At 42.9% G+C, this 22820-nt stretch overlaps 1 protein-coding gene across 2 annotated transcripts in view; it reads right to left on the bottom strand.

Moving 5' to 3' along the window:
* Nucleotides 1-22820, bottom strand: part of SLC38A10 (solute carrier family 38 member 10) — a 99787-nt gene that overhangs the window by 51154 nt on the left and 25813 nt on the right. For both annotated transcript variants that reach the window (XM_061615754.1, XM_061615755.1), the window contains exons 6-10: nt 21933-22057; nt 16953-17055; nt 14666-14848; nt 12767-12878; nt 2116-2222 (exon numbers count right to left, since the gene is read on the bottom strand). In XM_061615754.1, the coding sequence (XP_061471738.1) occupies nt 2116-2222; nt 12767-12878; nt 14666-14848; nt 16953-17055; nt 21933-22057 (630 nt within the window). The remainder of the gene's footprint in view (nt 1-2115; nt 2223-12766; nt 12879-14665; nt 14849-16952; nt 17056-21932; nt 22058-22820) is intronic.

Genomic DNA, 22820 nt, shown 5'->3' with positions numbered 1-22820 from the left:
GATTTGCCTGGAAATGACACACATATTTCCTTAAAAGTTGCATGTAAGGAAAAAAGAAAAAGTATACCCTGAGCCCATATTAAAATAGGAATTTAGGGAACAATGGGCAAAGAGAGGGAAACAAAAATAGGACATGACAAAACTAAGGTGGGTCTTGGTAGATAAGCAATAGGAAGCCCCGTAGTATTCACCATTTAAGACAGTCTTGCAAAACTCTGCACACACTGTATGCAGAAACAATGCAACACCTAATGTTACTGAGAATGTTCTGGAAATGTGTAGATAGGTGCTTCCTTGGGCAAGTCTTCCACTATTTCTTAGTCACAATTTTCCTACTGCCCTCCCTCCTCAGACACCTCCTAGTTCTCTTCTATATAACCTGATTTCCCCCAAAAGCTACATATTGATGTCAAACGTACATTTCCACAAAACCATCCGGATTCATGGATCTCCTCTTTTACCCATGATGCAGGACAGATGCCCTTTCTGACACTGTGCATGGGTATGCAGCCGAAGAATCCTGGCTCTCCTGGATAACCTGTTGGCCTAGTGTTCTGTACAGAATGGTAATTTTTTGAGACAGACATCTCTGACTTCCTGGGCTTGTGATTGGCCCACCAGGGTCAAGCAGTCAGCATGCCCCAGCTTTTGACTGGGAAGCAGCTGACATTTGCCTCTGGGCAGCTAATCTAACAATGCATATGATTATTTGCTGAGGGGAAGGATTTTGCTCAAATTGCATAAATAAGCACTTTGTGATAGACATGCTCCTTCCCTTCAAAAGCCCAGGCTAGAATTCAAGCCTCTCCCTATGCAATATAGCATTGGATCAGGACCAATAACCAACCCAAATGGATTTTTCTGCTGACATGGCCTGTCTACCTTGCATACTCTTAAGTGATTTGGACAACATGGGGAACCTTTGGTGGAGTGGAAAGAGACAACCAAACAGTGAATGAATGAGTACAGCAGGATAATTTCCCAATACATCTCGTATCTCTGAAAAGTCATGTCTCAACAACAGCATCTGTACCTTCTTTATGTCTGAAATGCCTGAACTATTGGAAACTTAACACATCTCCTGGAGAAGGGGGAAGCTGAAAATTGCATCTTGGACATGATATTGCTGCGGATGAACAGGACATGCCCAGCGCTTGTGCATCCTGCTCCTGCACAGCAAGGTCATTCCAAAAGCCCTTCTGATTTGACATACATGAGTGAAAGCATGAAATATGTAGTTAGGCTCGCTTCCAGTTCCAGGATGCATCATAGCTCAGATCCCCTAATCCTGCTTTGCACCCATGGCACTGGCAAAGAAGGCACCACTTCAAAATCCTTTATACTACTTTTAAAACTCTACATATTTGTAGGCTCAAAAAAGTGTCTCCCTGCTGAGCACTAGCAGCCCATTTTCCTGACAGCAACAACAACATGCTTGAGAGTATTTAAATTATAGTCAGAGGGAATGACAAACCCACCTTAATTTCAATTCCATTTTAAACAAAGTCATGTGGTAGGGGGGAAAACCCCACAAAAGATGGAAACCTGTCCTGTAGAAATAGAAACCTGGTGTGAAAGTAACAGTCTTTGAATGAACCAGGACTTTTGATTTTTTTTTAAGTGTAAACAAAGAAAAATCTATTCTTGTAAAAACAGTGTGTGTGTCTTTTTTTTTGCTGGAACCGAAGGTCAATGGTCAACAGCAGGTCCTACAATGCTAAGGGGGAATACCTGCTTTAGTCAAGCCTGACAGACTGAAAACAGTCGGGCTGTTAAGGTCTTTAAATGTTGCCTGCATTTTTCATGCTAGGAATGCTAAAGAACAGAGCACATTGACCTGGAGACTGCAGGCAGCTATTAATGTGCTTCTCAGGCTGTTAGTGATAATAGCAGGGTATTCCAAGGTTACTCAGGCTAAAATGTGCTTTTGTGTGCGCACATGCACATACACACACACAGAGTGCAAACCATGTGTTCTTGCCAGACTGCTCTGTCTCCTACCCACGTGAAACAAGAGGGTTGATTGGGTTCCTTGGCTGCAGGGAAATTAATGAAGTTCCCAGACTCTACTGCAATCTGGATATAAAGTAGGAGTCAATTAGCATCAGCACTGACCTGTGAGCAAAGGGCATTCTTGTGGATTTTCTTGTAAATAAGAGCTGGACAGATAAAACAGATGAGGCTTCCCATTGTTGCACCTGTTAGGCCCAAGATGGTCTCCACTGGCAAAGAAAAACAACAAACAAATTGTGATCAACAGCTCTAGCTGAGACAGAGATTGCACATGAGTTAACTCTTCCCTTAATTCAGAGGTTCAAAGGGAGTCTAGAGGCAAGCGCTCAAGGTCACTTAACAGCCCTTGACCACTCTTGATCTGGGTGGCAAAGAATGTACTTTTCCTACCCTTCCACCACATGAGCAACTGAGGAATTGTAAACCACTTGACAGTGACACCACAAGCACAACCTCATGCTATTATGCTGTGCATTACTTAATGTGACAAAGTTAACACTCTTGGTTCCATACTCACACTCACTAAAGTGGATTAGAATACCTGCTTCATCCTTAAATATGTGTACAAGGGCATGAAAAGAAACCTTTTAACAATCCTGATAGTGTGATGGTGGATGACAAAAGGTGCTTAAAGGAAGATTAATTCATGGTAAGAAATTTTAAGCATGTAGTCAGAGAACGGATCTCGGGTTCCGGTTTCTCAGAATCTCTTAACGCAGCACAAGGGGTAGGACTTCATCCTTGATGCTGGGGTTCTGAATCAAGTCATAACCTTGAGGCGGCTGACTGCAAGCAAAAACACAAGGTAAGAAGGTTGTAACTGGATATCCTGTGAAATTCCTCCCCCCATTCCTTTTCTACAGCCCTGGTGCTGCTGCCCTCTAAGTGGTCCAGGTAGCGACTACAGCTGTAGCTTTGAATTTATTTATTTAATATTTTATAATTTTATTTATTATATTTATATTCTACCTTTCCCTTCAATGAGTTCAAGGCAGCATGCATGGTTCTCTTCCCCCTCCATTTTATCATGACACCCCAGTGAGGTGGACTAGGCTGAGAGAGAGTGTCACTACCCAGAGAGCTTCACGGCCAAGTAGGGATACAAGCTTAGATCACCCAGGTCCTAATCTGACACTCTAACCATTTATACCACACTGACTCTCAGACCTGTTTCAGATCTGGATCATGAAACACTATGGAATGCTTTAAAAGAAATGGGGGTGCCACAGCATCTGATTGTCCTGATGCGCAACCTATACTCTGGACAAGAGGCTACTGTAAGGAGAGAATATGGAGAAATGGATTGGTTCCCCATCGGAAAGGGTGTGAGACAGGGCTGTATTATATCACCCTATTTGTTTAATCTGTACGCAGAACATATCATATGGAAAGCGGGATTGGACCAAGATGAAGGAAGTGTGAAAATTGGAGGGAGAAATATTTATTTATTGTTTAATTTGTATCCCGCCCTTCCTCCCAGCAGGAGCCTAGGGCGGCAAACAAAGCACTAAAAACACTTTAAAACATCATAAAAACAGATTAAAATACATTAAAACAAAACAGCGTTAAAAACCTTTTAAAAAACAACTTTAAAAGAGGGTTAAAAACATTATTTAAAAACATATTAAGCAATTCTAACACAGACACAGACTGGGATAGGCCTCAACATAAAAGGTTTGTTGAAAGAGGAAAGTCTTCAAAAGGTGCCGAAAAGATAGCAGAGATGGCGCCTGCCTAATATTCAAAGGGAGGGAATTCCAAAGGGTAGGTGCCGCCACACTAAAGGTCTGTTTCCGATATTGCAGAACAAACCTCCTGATAAGATGGTATCTGCAGGAGGCCCTCACCTGCAGAGTGCAGTGATCGACTGGGTATATAAGGGGTAAGACGGTCTTTCAGGTATCCTGGTCCCGAGCTGTATAGGGCTTTGTACACCAAAACTAGAACCTTGAACTTGGCCCGGGAACAAATGGGCAGCTAGTGCAATTCTTTCAGCAGCGGGGTGACATGTTGGCGATGCCCTGCCCCAGTGAGCAGTCTCGCCGCCGCATTTTGCACCAGCTGCAGCTTCCGGATAAACCTCAAGATCAGCCCCAACATAGAGCGCATTACAGTAATCCAGTTTGGAGGTTACCAGTGCATGGACAACAGTGGTCAGGCTATCCCGGTCCACAAACGGCCACAGCTGTCTTACCAGCCGAAGCTGGTAAAAGGCACTCCTAGCCACGGAGGTCACCTGGGCCTCTAGCGACAAAGATGGATCCAGAAGTACTCCCAGGCTACGGACCTGCTCTTTCAGATGGAGTACGACCCCATCCAAAGCAGGCAACTGACCAATTATCCGAACTCGGGAACCACAAACCCATAGCACCTCTGTCTTGCTAAGATTCAGACTCAGTTTATTAGCCCTCATCTAGCCCACCACAGAGTCCGGGCAGTGGTCCAGGGCTTGCACGGCCTCTCCCGATTCGGATGTTACGGAGAAATAGAGCTGGGTATCATCAGCATACTGCTGACACCTCGCCCCAAAGCTCCTGATGACTGCTCCCAAGGGCTTCATATAGATGTTAAACAGCACGGGGGACAAGATGGTACGCTGCGGCATCCAGAGCTTGGAAAAGTTATTTTTTAAAACTACAACTCCCATCAGCCTCGGCCAGCATGGCCATGGATTGGGCTGATGGGAGCTGTAGTTCAAAAAAGTAACTTTTCCAAGCTCTGGCAGCACCACACAGCACAGCACATAATTTAAGATATGCAGATGATACCATACTACTAGCAGAAACCAGTAATGATTTGAAACGAATGCTGATGAAAGTTAAAGAGGAAAGCACAAAAGCAGGACTACAGCTCAACGTCAAAAAGACTAAAGTAATGACAACAGAAGATTTATGTAACTTGACAATGAGGACGTTGAACTTGTCAAGGATTATCAATACCTTGGCACAGTCATTAACCAAAATGGAGACAATAGTCAAGAAATCAGAAGGCGGCTAGGACTGGCGAGGGCAGCCATGAGAGAACTGGAAAAGGTCCTCAAATGCAAAGATGTATCACTGAACACCAAAGTCAGGATCATTCAGACCATGGTATTCCCGATCTCTATGTATGGATGTGAAAGTTGGACAGTAAAAATAGCGGATAAGAGAAAAATCAACTCATTTGAAATGTGGTTTTGGAGGACAGCTTTGCACATACCATGGACTGCGAAAAAGACAAATAATTGGGTGTTAGAACAAATTAAACCAGGACTGTCACTAGAAGCTAAAATGATGAAACTGAGGTTACACATCATGAGAAGACATGATTCGCTAGAAAAGACAATAATGCTGGGAAAAACAGAAGGGAGTAGAAAAAGAGGAAGGCCAAACAAGAGATGGATCGATTCCATAAAGGAAGCCACAGACCTGAACTTACAAGATTTGAACAGGGCGGTTCACAATAGATGCTCTTGGAGGTCACTGATTCATAGGGTCGCCATAAGTCGTAATCGACTTGAAGACACATAACAACAACAGCAAAGCCCTCTGTAGCTCAGTCTTCCTTCTCCCATCCAAATCTATACAAATCTATATGACCAGATTTTGAAGACTACATAGGGCAGATAAACATTTCATGTCATCAGCACTACGTATACCAGCATGTCTGCAGGCAGCTTAGAGAAGAAAATCTTAAACTAGGCTTAGTGTTATTTTGAACTGCTACCGTTTCAAAGAAAGATGTCCCAGGACATGAACATTCTGGGGAGTAAGAATGGGTAAAAACAAAATGTAGGGTACAATCACATGAAACAAATAATGAACAGACGTTCACAAGTGTGATAATTCTAGTTTTGTGCAGATACATATCTCTAAATGCAAAGGTATAAAGAACAGCACACAGATACATATTTAAACCTATTATAACTCATGCTGCTATACAACACCCACCATCACCGACTCAAAAGGTGGTAACTAGCAGAAGGTTGCTTATCGACGCCCACACACTGTAATGCATGATCTAAGACCGTTACAAATGTTTACAAAATCAGCAACTAACTCTGGTAAATGACATGGCAGGGGGGAGGAGTTGTACCATTTAAGTGACTTGAGCTCTGTGTAGAGACTCCCTCAATCCCTGTAGTGTGTCATGACCAGGAATTATTCTCTGAGTATTCCATTGAAGCATCACACAAAGGCAATGAATGCATAAAGGCGTTTTCTGTGACTGTGCCTCTGTTGTAAAACTCTTGTCCCTAGAGTCTGAACATCTTCTTCCAAGTACTACAAAGCTTTTCTAGTTCAACTGGGTATTGGTAGCTAGAATTAAACTTATTTGTTTGTTTATTAAATTTATATCTGCCCTTTCTCCCAGAAGGAGCCCAGGACATCAAACAAGTGATAAAACACTAAAATCATCTTTGACGCATCTTAAAAACATATTAAAAAAAATATTTAAAAACAATTCTAACACAGACACCCCATTTAGGATGCACACCTTAACATGGTGAGGAGGTTTGAGAGTATTGAAGAAGCTGAGAGCAATGCTGTCAGGAGTCTAGACCAAGAGGCTAGACTCCTAGCAGGGGCACCTAAGGCAGAATGGTCAAAGCTGAGACACCAGACTAAGATGCATCCAAACTCAGAGGAAGGCAGTGGTAAACCACCTCTGAATACCTCTTACCACGAAAACCCTGTGAACAGAGTATCCAAAATGCAACACAAGATAGTGCTGGAAGATGAGACCCCCAGGTCAGAAGGCACTCACCGAGCTACTGAGGAAGAACAAGGGACAAGTACGAGTAGTGCTGTGACTAATGACGCAGCTGAGTCAAAGCCGAAAGGAAGCCCAGAGGCTGATGCGTACAGATGCGAAAGGAGAGTCGGGAGTTGTACAACGTACACAATAGGAACATGGAATGTGAGAAGCATGAACCAGGGAAAGTTAGATATTGTCAAGCAAGAAATGGAACACATCAACATTACAATACTTGGCATGAGTGAATTAAAATGGACAGGAATGGGACATTTTCAATCAGGCAACTACAAAATATTTTATGCAGGAAATGAGAAATTAAGAAGAAATGGGGTTGCTTTAATAGTGAGAAGTGATGTAGCAAAAGCAATTAGGAGCTATAATGCAAGGTCTGAGTGAGTGATATCAATGTGATTTAACAGGAAACCTATTAACATAACCATTATCCAAGTCTATGCTCCAATGGCAAACGCAGAAGAAGAGGAATTGGAGACATTTTATGCAGAAGCACAGGAAGAAATTGATCACACACCAAAACAAGATGTTCTGATAACCATGGGGAACTGGAATGCAAAAGTAGGAAACAGAGAAGAACTAGGAATTGTGGGGAAATGGGGCTTAGGAGACAGAGATGAAGCAGGAGAAAGACTTATTGAATTCTGTGAAGCCAATAATTTGTTTCTCGCAAACACATTTTTTGAGCAACCAAAAAGAAGACTGTACACATGGACATTACCAAATGGTCAATATGGGAATAAAATTGATTATATAATTGGTAGCAGAAGATGGAGAAGTTCCATACTTTCTGTGAAAACAAGACCAGGAGCAGACTGTGGTACAGATCATGAACTGGTCGTATCAAAAATCAGAGTAAAGCTAAAGAAGAACAACAAAGCAATCATAACGCCAAAATACAGAAGAATATAAAGATCAGATAAGGAGCAGGTTTGAGGCTTTAAACTTAGTTGACAGAGAACCAGAAAAACTATGGAATGAAGTCAGAGACATTATCAAGGAAGAATGCAAACCGCCCAGAGAGCTTTAGCTATGGGACAGTATACAAATGCAATAAATAAATAAAAAGACAATACCTCAATGGATGACTGAAGAAACTCTTAAAATGGTTAAAGAGAGAAGGAAAGCAAAAGCAAAAGGAGATAGAAACACGGTCAGAACCCTAAATGCAACAATACAGCGACTAGTATGCAGGGACATTAGTTATTGTATAGAAACAGGACAACAAAAAGGGAAGAACAAGAGCCCTATTCCAAAACATTAGAGAAATGAAAGGGAAATTTAAACCAAGAGAAGGGATGTTGAATAATCAACAGGGGAACACACTGACTGACTGAGATGAAATAAAAGGAAGATGGAAGCAATACACTGAAGAACTCTATAAAAGAGATGCCCGGATGACAGATTCATTTATGGAGGAACCGTATGATGAAGAAGCAAAAATTTTAGAATGTGAGGTGAAAGCTGCTCTTAAAATACTTGGGAGAAACAAATCACCAGGAACAGATGGCATACCAATAGAGTTGCTACAAGCTACTGAGACTGAATCTGTCCAAAGTTTGACAAAAATCTGTCAAGAAATATGGAAAACTAAACAATGGCCCACAGACTGGAAGCATTCAATATATATCCCAATTCCAAAGAAAGGAGATCCCAGGGAATGCAGTAATTATCTATTACCTTAATATCCCATGCAAGTAAAGTAATGCTCAAGATACTACAACAAAGGCTCTTACCATATATGGAGCGAGAAATGCCAGACATCCAAGCTGGATTTAGAAAGGGAAGAGGCACCAGAGATCATATCGCAAACATACATTGGATAATGGAACAGAGCAAGGAATTTCAGAAGGAAATCACCCTGTGCTTTATAGATTACAGCAAAGCCTTTGACTGTGTAGATCATGAAAAACTATGGAATGCTTTAAAAGAAATGGGAGTGGCACAGCATCTAATTGTCCTGATGTGCAACCTGTACTCTGGACAAGAGGCTACTGTAAAGACAGAATATCCTTACCTGGTGCTTGGGGTACATTGCACGGCACTCTGGATTCTCCAGTATGGGATTCCGCAGGGGTCAGTTCTGTCTCCCATGCTGTTCAACATCTACATGGAACCGTTGCGTGAGGTCATCTGGAGCTTTGGAGTACGTTGCCATCAGTATGCTGATGACACATAGGTCTATTTCTCCTTTTTATCTTCTTCAGGTGAGGCTGTCAATGTGCTGAACCAGTGTCTGGCTGCGACAATGGACTGGATGAGGGCTAATAAACTGAGGCTCAATCCAGACAAGACTGAGATGCTGCTAGTGGGTGGTTCTTCTGACCGGATGGTGGATGTCCAACCTGTCCTGGATGGGGTTACACTCCCCCTGAAGGAGCAGGTTTGTAGCTTGGGGGTTCTCCCAGAATCATCTCTGTCACTTGAGGCTCAGGTAGCCTCGGTGGCACAAAGTGCCTTCTATCAACTTCGGTTGGTGGCCCAGCTACGCCCCTTTCTGGACAGGGATAACCTGGCTTCAGTTGTCCATGCTCTGGTAACCTCCAAGTTAGATTACTGCAATGTGCTCTACATGGGGCTGCCTTTGAAGATGGTTAGGAAGCTGCAGCTTGTGCAAAATGCAGCAGCCAGATTGGTAACAGGGACCAGACAGTTCGAATTTATAAAACCGATTCTGGCCCGCTTGCATTGGCTGCATGTATGTTTCTGAGCTCAATTCAAGGTGCTGGTTTTAACCTATAAAGCCTTACACAGATTAGGACCACAATATCTGATGGAATGTCTCTCCCGACACGAACCCACCCACACACTACGCTCAACATCCAAGGCCCTCCTCTGGGTGCCTACTCGGAGGGAAGCTGGGAGTCTGGCAACAAGGGAGAGGGCCTTCTCAGTGGTGGCCCCCAAATTATGGAATGATCTTTTTGACGAGGTGCACCTGGCGCCAACACTGTTGTCTTTTCGGCACCAGGTCAAGACTTTCTTCTTCTCCCAGGTATTATACCATGTGTTTTTAAATTGCTTTTTAAAAAATGTGTTTTTAAATTTGTATATTTGTTTTTAATGTTTCTAATTGTTGTAAACCGCCCAAACAGCTTTGGCTATGGGGCAGTATACAAATGCAATCAATCAATCAATCAATATGGAGAAACCAATTGGTTCCCCATCAGAAAGGGTGTGAGACAGGGGTGTTTTTATCACCCTATTTGTTTAATCTGTACACAGAACATATCATACGGAAAGCGGGATTGGGCCAAGATGAAGGAGGTATGAAAACTGGAGGGAGAAATATCAATTTAAGATATGCAGACGATACCATACTACTAACAGAAACCAGTAATGATTTGAAACGAATGCTGATGAAAGTTAAAGAGGAAAGCACAAAAGCAGGACTACAGCTGAACATCAAAAAGACTAAAGTAATGACAACAGAAGATTTATGTAACTTTAAAGTTGACAATGAGGACGTTGAACTTGTCAAGGATTATCAATACCTTGGCACAGTCATTAACCAAAAGGAGACAATAGTCAAGAAATGAGAAGAAGGCTAGGACTGGGGAGAGCAGCTGTGAGAGAACTAGAAAAGGTCCTCAAATGCAAAGATGTATCACTGAACACTAAAGTCAGGATCAGTCAGACCATGGTATTCCTAATATCTATTTATGGATCTGAAAGTTGGACAGTGAAAAAAGCGGGTAAGAGAAAAATCAACTCATTTGAAATGTGGTGTTGGCGAAGAGCTTTGCGGATACCATGGACTACAGAAAAGACAAATAATTGGGTGTTAGAAAAAATTAAAGCAGAACTGTCACTAGAAGCTAAAATGATGAAACTGAGGTTATCATATTTTGGACACATCATGAGAAGACATGATTCACTAGAAAAGACAATAATGCTGGGAAAAACAGAAGGAAGTAGAAATAGAGGAAGGCCAAACAAGAGATGGATTGATTCCATAAAGGAAGCCACAGACCTGAACTTACAAGATCTGAACAGGGTGGTTCATGACAGATGCTCTTGGAGGTCACCGATTCATAGGGTTGCCATATGTCGTAATTGACTTGAAGGCACATAACAACAACTAACACAGACACAGTCTGGGATAAGGTCTCTACTTAAAAGGCTTGTTGAAAGAGGAAGGTTTTCAGCAGGCGCCAAAAAGATGAGATGGTACCTGTCTAATATTTAAGGGGAGGGAATTCCAAAGGGTAAGTGCTACAACACTAAAGGTCCAATTCCTATGTTGTGTGGAGGCCCTCATCTGCAGAGTGCAAAGACTGGCTGGGTATTCAAGGGTAAGATGGTATTTCAGGTACCCTGGTCCCAAGCTGTATAGGGCTTTGTACACTAAAATCAGGACCTTGGACTTGGCCTGGCAGCTAATGGGCAGCTAGTTCAATTCTTTCAGCAGAAGGGTAACATGTTGGAGATACCCTGCACCTCTGAGCAGCCACACTGCCACATTTTGAACCAGCAGCAGCTTTTGGACCAACCTCAAGGGCAGTCCTACATAGTGCATTACAGCAATCCAGTCTGGCGGTTAGCAGTGCATGGACAATAGTGGTCAGGCTATCCCAGTCCAGAAACGGCTGCAGTTGTCTTACCAGCCAAGCTGATAAAAGGCACTCCTAGCCACTAAGGTCACCTGGGCCTCCAGAAACAAAGATGGATCCAGGAGCATCCCCTGGATGAACCATGAACCTGCTCTTTCAGAGGGAGTACAACCCCATCTAAAGCAGGCAATTGAATAATTATTCAAACTCAGGAACCACCTACCCACAGCGCCTCTGGCTCACTGTGATTCAGAATCAGTTTATTGGCCCTCATCCAGCCCATCAATGAATCCAGGTACTGGTCCAGGGCTTGCATAGCTTCTCTCAATTCAAATGTTACCAATAAACAGAGCTGGGTATCATTAGCATACTGCTGACACCTTGCCCCCAATCTCCTAATGACCTCTCCCAATGGCTTCATATAGATGTTAAATAGCATTGGAGACAAGATGGTACCCTGCAGCACCACACAGCACGACCTGCCAGGGGGCTGAAAGACAATCACCCAATGATGTTCTCTGAAAATAACTCTGGAGATAGGATCTGAACCACTGTAAAACAGTGCCTCCAATACCCATCTCACCAAGTCAGATCAGAAGGATACCATATGGTATCAAAAGCTGCTGAGAGATCAAATAACAGGGTCCGCACTCCCCGTCCTTCTCCTGAAAAAGGTCATCTATCAGGGTGACCAAGGCCAATTCAGTTCAATAACCAGGCCTGCAATCAGATTGGAATGGGTCAAGAAAATCTGTTTTATCCAAGAGTACTTGCAATTGCTGTGGCACAACCCTCTCAATCACCTTGCTTAAAAGGGGGATTATTTGTGATCGGGTGGTAGTTGTCACAAACCAATGGGTCCAGAATGGGCTTTTCCAGGAGCAGTCAGATCACCACCTCTTTCAAGATAACTGGGACCACTCCATCCCACAAAGACAAGTTGACCACACCCTGGATCCACTCGGTCATACCCCCTCAGCAAGCTTTAATAAACCATGAAGGGCAAAGGTCAGGATGACACGTTGCTGACCACACTATCACAAGCACCTTGTCTACATTATCAGGCCGTCCCAACTGAAACTGAGCCCAAGACTTTGCAGCAGATGTTGCACTGGACACCTCACTGGGGGATACGGTAGATGTGATGGGGCATCAAGATTGTTATGGAGGTGAGCAATTTTACCCTCAAAGTGCCTTGCAAACAATTCACGGTGTGCTTCTGAAGGGTCTAAAACTCAGTTTTGTGGAGTAGGAATGATCGCACTAATATGGTGCAATCATTCCTATGTGCATTTCAGAATAACTGGATATCTATTTTATACATATTTAAATCTTTATAAGTAAGTGAGAGGCTTTAGCCTAAATGCCATAAACCTATCATGAGCGCATAAGACTAGGGATGGGGAAGAACGAATATGGAACTGAATAATAAAGAACTAAATTTCACTTACCATTTGGGATCATGATGCCACCAACCATGGTTCCAAACACAACTGCTAGGGTCAGGGCTTTAAATCGGAGAGGTGGCATATAACCTCCTGCAGCAAATGTCCCATCTTTTTGCTATTTAAAAAGAAAAGATTAATAAACTAATCAATTCTTTTAATTTTTTTTAAACTAGACAAATAGAATTTTCCTCTCTAGTTTTAGAGGGCCTGTGTCTATTGACTACACCTCTGAAATCTTCTGAACTAGAGTCTGAGTCTCCTCCCAATGCACCCAATCAATTATTTCTTGTGATGCGGCAATTACCCACTGGAGTTAGCTTTATACCTCTAAGTTTCTAAATGAAGCATACCACTATGGCTTAATTATTCCAGCCTGTAATATTATGAAGGATATGAGATCACCAGTGCTGGTCAGCATAATACAGAGGTGAGGAACCTGTGGTCCTCCAGATGCTGTTGGACTCCAAGTCCCATTGGCCCCAACCAGAATGGTCAATGGTCAGGAATGATGGGAGTTGTAGTTCAGCAGCATCTGGGGGGCCACAGGTTCCACCCACCCACCCATGACATAACATTTGGATTACTAAATTACATATTTTCTGACCTTTTGAGTTTGTCTTTACATGCTTGTCCTAGCTCTCATAACCACCTGAACCTGCATTTAAGTTTTTTTTAAAAAATGGGCTGCAAGTGAGTTCTGTTCCGAAACAGCGGAGCACCGGAAGTGGCATTTATACTTCAAATGCTGACATAAAGAGTTCCTAAAGGCAAGATCCACCGAGCCTTCATCATGCCAAAATAATTCTGCTTTGCTAGTTACATCAAGTACCTTTTTAAAACTCTCCCAAAGAACATACATATATTTCACGTGGAAGAACATAAGACACCCTAAGGAGGGGAATACTCGACATAAGAGTAGCATAAGTGTCAGAGTGGTTTTCAGGAAAGGAGATAATTACCACTTCCTTTCCCTAGGACAGGCCCTGCAGATGTTGTTGACTCCATGTCCCATCGGCTCCAGACACAGATGATGGGAACTGGATCCCAACAACATCTGGAGGGCCACAAGTTCCCATCCCTGCCCTAGGATTTGGTCACATGTCGTGATAGCTGGTCTGATACCTCGTTTCTCTACCATTGAGAGATCAAGATATTTTAGATCAGGTGTGGAAAATCTTTGGCCCTCCAGATGTTGCTGAACTATAACACCCATCAGCCCCAGAAAGCATGTCCAGTGACCAACAATGATGAAAGTTGTACTTTAGCAACATCTGGAGGGCCAAAGGTTCCCGTCACCTGTTTTAGGCCAAGTACTACTTTATAGCACCCAACCACATGAAATACATGGGGTTGTATCTACTGCTAGTTCTACTCTGAGTAGACCCACTGAACCTAATAGGCATGGTAATTTAGGTCCATTCATTTCAATGGGTCTACTTTGAGTAGGCCTAGCACTGGATACAGTTTCCACAGACACTATAGTTATGCATAGGCCAAATGTAAGTGGTAAGTATAATCATTTCTCCCTGAAAGTTACTTCATGCTATTTTTCCATATAAGCATTAACAATTTGCTCCTTGTACAGGATTTGTTAGTCCCACAATGCAAAACTGGCTCCAAACTATAGAGCAGATCCTATCAGTTATCTAGCAGTTTCTTGTAACAAAGAAACCAGGAGGCATCAGACCAAAACTCCATTAGAGAGTGGGGCCACCACTCCAAGCCTTGGGAGTAATTTTGCTCGTTCCTTTTGCATGAGAGAAACTGGGGAGGGGAGTCAACAGAGAAGAGTAAGTGCAACGTGAACACACTCTCAGTTTAAGGTAGCAAATGCAGGGAAAGCCTAAACATGTAATAGTCTGGATAAGGGCAAGCAACTATACCGATCCACAAGGTCTTTACCTGCTGTTCAAAGAGAAGGGTATTCAGTGCCTGCCGGCACGGCAGAATCATCATAGGAAACCCAAATGCCACAGACATCATGAACCCCACACGTATCATCTCTGTCACCACATTGGAGGGAAAGTTCATGAGTACATTGCCCTCAATGTTTCCAGTGTAGCTCACATAGCCAAAGAACCCCACCTGTTCAAGTAGGAAAGGGGAATTACTTTCAGTGGCTACATACATTTGTTCAATAAAAAGAGTAGAAAACTGGCATCCCTTGAGTCTGTCCTCAAGACAATGGGAGAACCTATCTCCCCCCCCCAAAAAAAACACACCCCTGTTTAATCCTAAACCTTTATACTCTGGCCATGGATGCCTTAATTCAACACCATTAGTACCATATTATCTCAGGCTGCTGCCCTTGTTTCCTCCTCTGTATAATATTGATATGTTTTATTGTTTTACTGTTTTTACATTTTATAGTGCTGGTCATTGACAGTAATAAATGATGATTGATTGATCTGGCTCATAAGAACACGATCTGAGATCCCATATCACTTTTGCTGGGTTTCCCTGTACATTTCCAAATTCCAGTGTATCTTTTCCAAGATCCAATGACCAGAGCTGCATGCACTATTGAAAGAGCAGATGCAGAATGAATTTATGGCAGAGTAAAACAAATGTTCTACTGTGATACGAAGCAGTGAGATGACATTAAGTCATTCCAAGCACCTGGCTATGACAACATGTAAGGATGCTTTCCAAAAAGTGACAATACAGCAGTAACTTCAACTTTTTTCTGACATCTTAAATGTGAACTCTTACTTTGAAGCCCTGACCACATTTTGTCATCATGGGTAGAAGGGGGCTGAAAAGATAATGTCCTTGGACTGCTCCAAATTCTGCGATGGAAGACAAGATAGTAACCAAGGGAGTAGTTGCAACCCACCTTCAAAACAGCAACTCTCCTTTGTCATGATGTTCTCTACATTTAATTGGGCTTTACACATATTTTACATGACATGGCATACTTCATGTTTTCCTAGGATTGTATCCAACGCTGCATCAGCAGAGTTTTACTCGCATAATGGGACTTCCATTTTCTTTCCTTCCCCGTGTAACCCCCCAAATCTGCTCCAGAGGGTCCCTGAACCCTCTAAAGCTGGTTTTGAGGGTGTGTGGGGAGCTGGAGGGAACATGAGAGGAAAAGAGGAGTTCCATTGCATGCAGGGAAGTCTGTTGCGCAAGCAGAGTCCCAGGGCTGGATTATACAGCCTCTAGTTGCCTACAGGCTTACAAGAAAGCTCCACAAACCTCTCCTGCATAAGAGGTCTCCAAGTGTGGTTCATTGCTATCTGTCTCTTATCCCAAATACAACCAATGATGTGTATTAATAGCTTGATGGCACCAGGGGTGTAGTCATCCGGGGTTGCGGGGGGTCATAGACCCCTTACTTTTTTGGGAGCAGGGTCCCAGCCAGGTCCCTCTGTATGAGCCAATCAGAGTGAAAGGAGGTGAGTCAGCCACAGAGAAGACTTTTCCCAGTAGCTAACACACAGCCTCCCCTTTCATGATGATTGGCTCTCAGGGCTGTTTGTTGTAGTGGACACCAAGGAACATGGAGAGCAAGGGAGACGAGGAAAAGTGGGGAAAAGGCATGGCTGTGAGGGGCATTGTGTGACTATCATGAAGGGACCCTGCACTTCTGAATTTGCCACTACACTACTGCATGGCACTGAGAGGAAAGAAGTGACTACAGCTCAGCGATATAGTAACTCCAAAGCATCATGCGAACATGTTGTCAGAAAGACAACTAAGAGGAGCACTTCAACAATTCTTCCTACTGCTCCTTCAGAATCATGTACCAACGCTCTGACAGCAACAAAGGACAAATCAAAACAGGTGGGGGGTTGCAGTGCTCATTCTGATATAGATGATATATTGATGAAAAATGTCCTGCTGTGGTCAGTGCCAGCATTTTTTACTTCTTGTACAGCTATTTCTGGCGGGTGTGGCTCAAGCTGTAACTATATATTTCTAATTGTTCAGAGTATGGGGAACACTAAAAAACACATGCATACACACACATACACACACATACTCCCATGATCCAGCCCAGCTGAGTGGGATTTACTGCTCACAAATCCTGAGCTCTGGAAACATCCCCAGAGAGTATCTATTGCATGTGACACAAAATATCTTCACAATTGTTTCTCCACTGCTCCAAAACATGCACAGAATAGCATTTTTCTTTTGGGAAGCAGAAGGAGCAGGGGGGATTTTTTTTTTAAAAGGTTCTCACCATAACGTAAAAGGTAGTGACCACATGTAGCGACGAGGCAAATATGGAGCTCATGATTTTAACTGATGGTTCATCCAGACTATCGTAGGTTGGTAAGACCTGGCTGCAGAAAAATAGGCAAATGTTAAAGCATCTCAGAAAAATTTCTCAAGAAGAGAAATACTGAATCCAGTGCTCCCTTGCCAGCAGAGTGTAACTGCAGACACCTTCCCCGCATGGAATTCAGGCACTTGTCACTCTACCGCAGTTTATGCCAAGAGATTTCAGAACACTCACAAGTTTGCTCCTTGCCATTGCCACGTGGGCAATGTAAATATTTCACTTAAAAAAAAATGTTCCAACATGAATGACCACTTGTTTGCCTCAAACACCAGTGGCAGAGCTCCAGACAGCACATTGGAGATTATTGTTCTTGGAATATCCAGAGCTGATAATTAAAGCAATGCAGTGTTTACAGAATAATGAGCAGGACGAGAGCTGAAGCATCATATTGTCAAAGACAAAAGTTAAACAACCAAGACTAAACACTGCGTCTGTCATATTTCAGTACTGATGCTTGAGCCCAACTCACAAAAATCTGAAAGGGCCAATTACATGGGGCTTGGGCGCTTATGTACATGGAAAAGCTTTTTCCCCAACATCATGTGTTTGGCTTATTACAGCAGCCAGAGTCTGCATGGGCCTTACTTGACCGCCTGCTCTTGAACACAAAGGGACACCTTGAGGAGGTAAGTAGATGGGATAGTCATAAAGGAGATAATGCCTTCTTTGAACTACTGGGCAGAAACCTGGAGACAAGTCAAAACTTTGTTTATTTTTTGTTTAAGCTCTGTTTAATAGCTGATTTCCCCCCCACCCCCGGGGTTCTCTTTCATGCTCAGTGGTAGTTAAGTATTTATGAAGACCACCGCGTCTATCTACCTAGGCCATTGAAGATGTTACCTTTATTATTGCAATTGTTATACACAATGCAAACACTTGTTGTTAAAAATGATCACCTTGCACATACGCTTCTTTATTCAATAAAGAACAACACACCAAGGCAAAACCACACAGATTAGGTATGGTAATTGAGGCTGAGAATCTACCCTTAGGGAGGTTCTCGTGCTATGGAATGAGAAACCTCCTATACGTGTCTTCCGCCTCTCCGTTCCCAACAGGCTGAGATCTAAAGTACAAACAATGTGGAAGATCCATGAACTGGATTTCCTGCATTTTTTTAAAAAAAAGTCAACAGCAACCACAGGCTCACTGATTCAATTCAGGAACATGGCACTATAGAGGGGGGAGGGAACTGAACCTTTCCTCCCACAGAATCATTCTGATCAAAATAGTGCACCCCCCCCCACATCCTCCAATGCTATTTGCTCAGTGTGAAAAATAGTTCCAGGAAGCTGGGGGTTTAGTTAGGAAAAAGAGCACAGGCTGAAAGGTTTACAACCACTTATCGCCAGCAACATGGTCTCTATCCATATCCCTGCCCCCAGTGGCTGTTATTAACTTTAAAAAAAAAAAACACCAAAGGAGGTCCTGTTCATAGATCTCCCCTGTCACATGTTGTTTGGTCCCAAGGCTTAACTAGTAGGAAAGTATGCTATGAAGTACAGGGCTACTAGCTATGCAGCAATGGGTAAAAATGGCAATTCCACATTCAGAGGCAGCATATCTTCAGTTACTCAATACTAGAGAACAAGCAGCAACACTGCTATCCTCACTATGCACTGTTTGTGAACTTTCCAGAGGCATCCACAGTGATACCGTTAAGAGGAGACAAAATGCTGAACAAGAAGGACTTTTGGTCTCATCTAGTATGGCATTTCTTATATTCTTAAGTGAGTAGGACAGGCGTCAACAGGATCAGGAGTTATTTACTCCTTCTGCTTCATGTAAACAAGCCCCAAGACATTTTGGCTTTACAGACATAGCTGTAAAAAGTCCACCAAACCTCCCTGACAGTCAACTCCAGCACAGGCAACAAGCAGTTTACCTTAAATGTGCACAAAGTTTAGTTTTGAGCTGAAATGTCCACCCTGAAGGCCAGGCCAAGATCAAGGCATTCAGGACGCAGAAGCCTTTGTCTGACAAACACTTTGTATGCTACAGGCTTAGGCTTCTTCACTTCACTTGCAATCACATAAACGCCACTCCTCAGGGCAGACTGAAGAAAGATATTTAGACCAAATGCCCTTTACATTTATCTCTCTATTCCCAAGATGAGCACAAGGAGAGAAAGAGCACAAACAAGCAGGTTCAGAGCTTGATACAGAGAAACAGCAGCTTCTTCTTGATGAAGAGAGAGCTATTTCTTTTGTTAACAGATTTTCATCTCCACCACAAAAACTCATCCCTTGTGTGCAGAAAACAGAAAGGGCGTCTTTGCAGTGTTATTTTTAGATTTGTTATGGACAGCAGGAAAACTGTTCAGAGAAAAGGACCCAATCCTGCAAAATAAAGAGGCCTCGAAGGGCCAAGCAGCTGGAGTATTTGATCACAGTCAGGGATCTGAACCTCATTTCATTTTACAGAGGACGGATGGCGATCACCAGTCTGCTCAGATGGAAATGGGATGTACCCTGCATATTGGGGAATTAAAAGAAACCTGTGTACAGTCAACTTCAGGATGGGTGTTCAGAGTCTTTCAAAAATAAGCCTTTAAAAATACACAACACCCATTATGCTTACAGGAATGCTTGAAGAATTAGATCTTTGCAAATTCCAAAGTGAATTGACCAGCAGATGGGAACTTATAACCCAGATTTCACACTTCCTGAATGTTCTGTCATAGTTCTTGGCTCAACAAATGCATCAAAACACCCATTTTGGGAGAACATCCCTTTAAACTATGCATTTTAATGCACATGTTCATGCATATATATTTTTTTAGTTTACCATTTAATGTAGGAATGGGGCTTATAGATGAACACATGCAAAAATGACATGGACAAGAAATAGACTGATTCTCCTATCCTTACAGGGCTGACTTCCATTACACTAGTAATGACAATCGTGTTACACTAACAAAAATTAGTGCCAGCCAGTCAGATCAGTATGTTCACAGAAGGATCAACCATGCTTCTGTTTGAAATCTCTTTCTCAAAGGTTACATCACCATCGTTCACATTACAAATGAGCTGTTGTGATGGGGAGACTAGCCTAAGGTCACATAGGAAGGCTGTAGCAGAGCTAATATTACATTTCTATGCTTCCTGGCTCCCTGCCCCATGCACAGTCTGTTAGACCATATGGCATAATTGTGGGGGGCAAAGGCGTTTCTCTTTGAATTTGGCAATGACGACAAACTTCAATGCCAAAAGAGAGAACTCTACAAGAAAAGTATGCTTGTGCTTTCACAAGCCATAGCAACTGGCATTCCAATGCATGTTACTTTTCCACCTCTATAGGGAAAGAATTTAGGTCTTACACATGTCACTTTTTTTTCTAAGTGATTTGAGGGGTGAGTGATTGCAAGCCTGTCTACTCTGGGATTCATCTGCATGTGACATCATACAGGTCAAGAAGTGTCTGTTATTCTTGCCCTTGGAAAAAAATTATAGGTTTAAGCTTTCGGTTTGGCTTGCCATACTGGTGGTGTAGCAGTCTATATTTAGATAGATATGTGAATATACTAGTCCAGAACATATAATTTTCCTGTGTTTCCTACTCCCAACAAATGAAGGCTGGTTACTGAATGGCCACCACAAGAAAAAGGACAATTTTGGATTTTAGAAAAGCCTGCTGTGGTAACTAGGTACAGCTACAAAAGAATGAATCAACCCTTCTGTCACCAATTATAGCAGAGACACTTAAAACTGAGTGAGGCATGTTCTAGCTGAGAAACATAATAAGTGTGTGTGTGGGGGGGGGAAGCTGAAGAGCCCAACCATGCCAAGCTAATGCTAACTGCCCATCCCAGGTCTCCAGCTGAACACACCCCTATGTTTTCAGCTGGGCTGCTTTTCAAAGAAGCCACAAATCAGAGGGTGGTAAGGACAATGCTATAAGAATGGAAATGGGATTCATCTATGGATGAAAACTTCCATCTTCCACAACAACAACAAACCCCACAACTAAGGATTTGCATGCGCTACACCAAAAATCCCACAAGTTTTCCATCCAGGATAAATTGTGCTAATGTGCAGCATTTGCTTGCATTATTAATTTTTATTGACAGATCTGGGGGTTTGACATGTGTGGCACAAAGAAAAGGGTGGTGGATAGCAGGAGTGTACAGTCAGGAGGAAAGAAAATAGGGGGACTAGGGAAGGTTATGGGAGCAGGTACAGAAACCCCATCTGGACTAACTTCAAGATGTCAGTGATTCAAGTCTCCACCCTCTTCTCTCAAAAGAAGAGGTTTAAACTTGGTTTAAAAAAGAAAAAGAAGAAAGCCAAGAGCCTCCAGCCAAATTCTAGATTAGCCTTTGTTTTATGTATTGCACAAACAAAATGTGCAGAGCCCTGCCCATACCCCAAGAGGGCAAAGAGAACCCTATAATCAGCAGTGTCAACTTGGCCCAACAACCATTTCCTTTTACTTAAATATTCTAAGCTAAAATTGTTGCGATGCTTAATGAAGACGCTCCTGTAAATCATTTTAGGCAGGCTTTGGTGGCCTACTGTGGTGTAATTACGTCTGCTTAAGTTCTCGTTACCTATCAAGAACAGGGGTCAATACCATCCTTAGTAACAGACATTACAGCCAATGGAAAATTACACTGGGGATGTATTTGCCTCCTACGAACAAGAAGCTTCTTAAGTACAATGACTCCAGAGTGAAATATAACTCCTCTCTCAGCTAGGTAACAAAAGGGTCACAACCCAGTCAGATGCTGTACCTCAGTGGGCTGTAAAACAGTTTGATTAAAATAAAGATGAGGGGACCAGATGGTATCTATCCCATACAGGCCATCCTGACCCTTTGCCCTTAACAAAACCTGTTCCACCCCACAATCTCTAGGCAGCTAAAGTTGCTGGTACTTACGACTGACAGGCGAAAGACATGCCAAAGATAGGAATGCAGCGAAAAATGCCCTCCCAGCGTGCGTAACTGACCCGCTGCAGCCACTGCCCTCCAAAAAGGCCGTGTTTGAAAGCAGAGAGCACGATCTGCAGCCAAGGAAAAGAAAAGAGAGGTTACAATCCAGACAACAGAGACGCCAAACCCAAACCAATGTCTGGCAAGCCAGATTGCAGCAACTATACTAGTGCTATGAAAAGAATTAAGGGGGCAGGAATTCTGTCTGGACCCAAGTGTGACCCCCCTCCTTACAGGCAGAATTTCACTGTCTCCCATCTACCCAGGCCTTGCTCCCCTCACAAGGCAAATGGACGTACTATAGTGCTCATGAGTTCTGCACATATTACAGTAAAGCCACACACAAACAAAAAGGGGTGGTGAGAGGACTGCTACTTACTCTCCACTAGGTTTGCTGTCAAGTGGATGCTTTGCATGTTACTCAAGCTCTTTCACTGGCATCCTGTTCCTTTCCCACATACCAAACAAACTCCCGGCCTTACCTTTAAAGTTCTCCACGGCCGTGCCCCCCAAGCTATCTTTTCGGTCCCTTTCCCTTTATAGCTTCTCATAATCTTTAACTCCTCCAGCTCTATCATCTGCAGCCTCCCAAATATCTCATGCTCACAAACGGGACTCAGTCTATTCTCCCTCTGTGTGTGGAACTCCTTACCTAGACATGAGCCATCTCTGTCTTTCACCCTTTAAAATCCATCTATTCTGTGAGGATTTTTGCGTAACCCCTTAGTCCTTATTTCTAGGTCCAAAATTAAGTATGAACAACCTGTGTTTTGTCACATTAATCCCTTGGTGCCATGGTCTCTCCTTCCCCTGCCTTTGTTGACTTTCCTCTTC

The sequence above is a fragment of the Rhineura floridana genome, chromosome 3 (assembly GCF_030035675.1).
Source record: "Rhineura floridana isolate rRhiFlo1 chromosome 3, rRhiFlo1.hap2, whole genome shotgun sequence".
Classification (NCBI taxonomy): Eukaryota; Metazoa; Chordata; class Lepidosauria; order Squamata; family Rhineuridae; genus Rhineura; species Rhineura floridana.
Note: the sequence above shows the minus strand (reverse complement) of the source record. Positions and strands in the feature narration are given on the sequence as shown.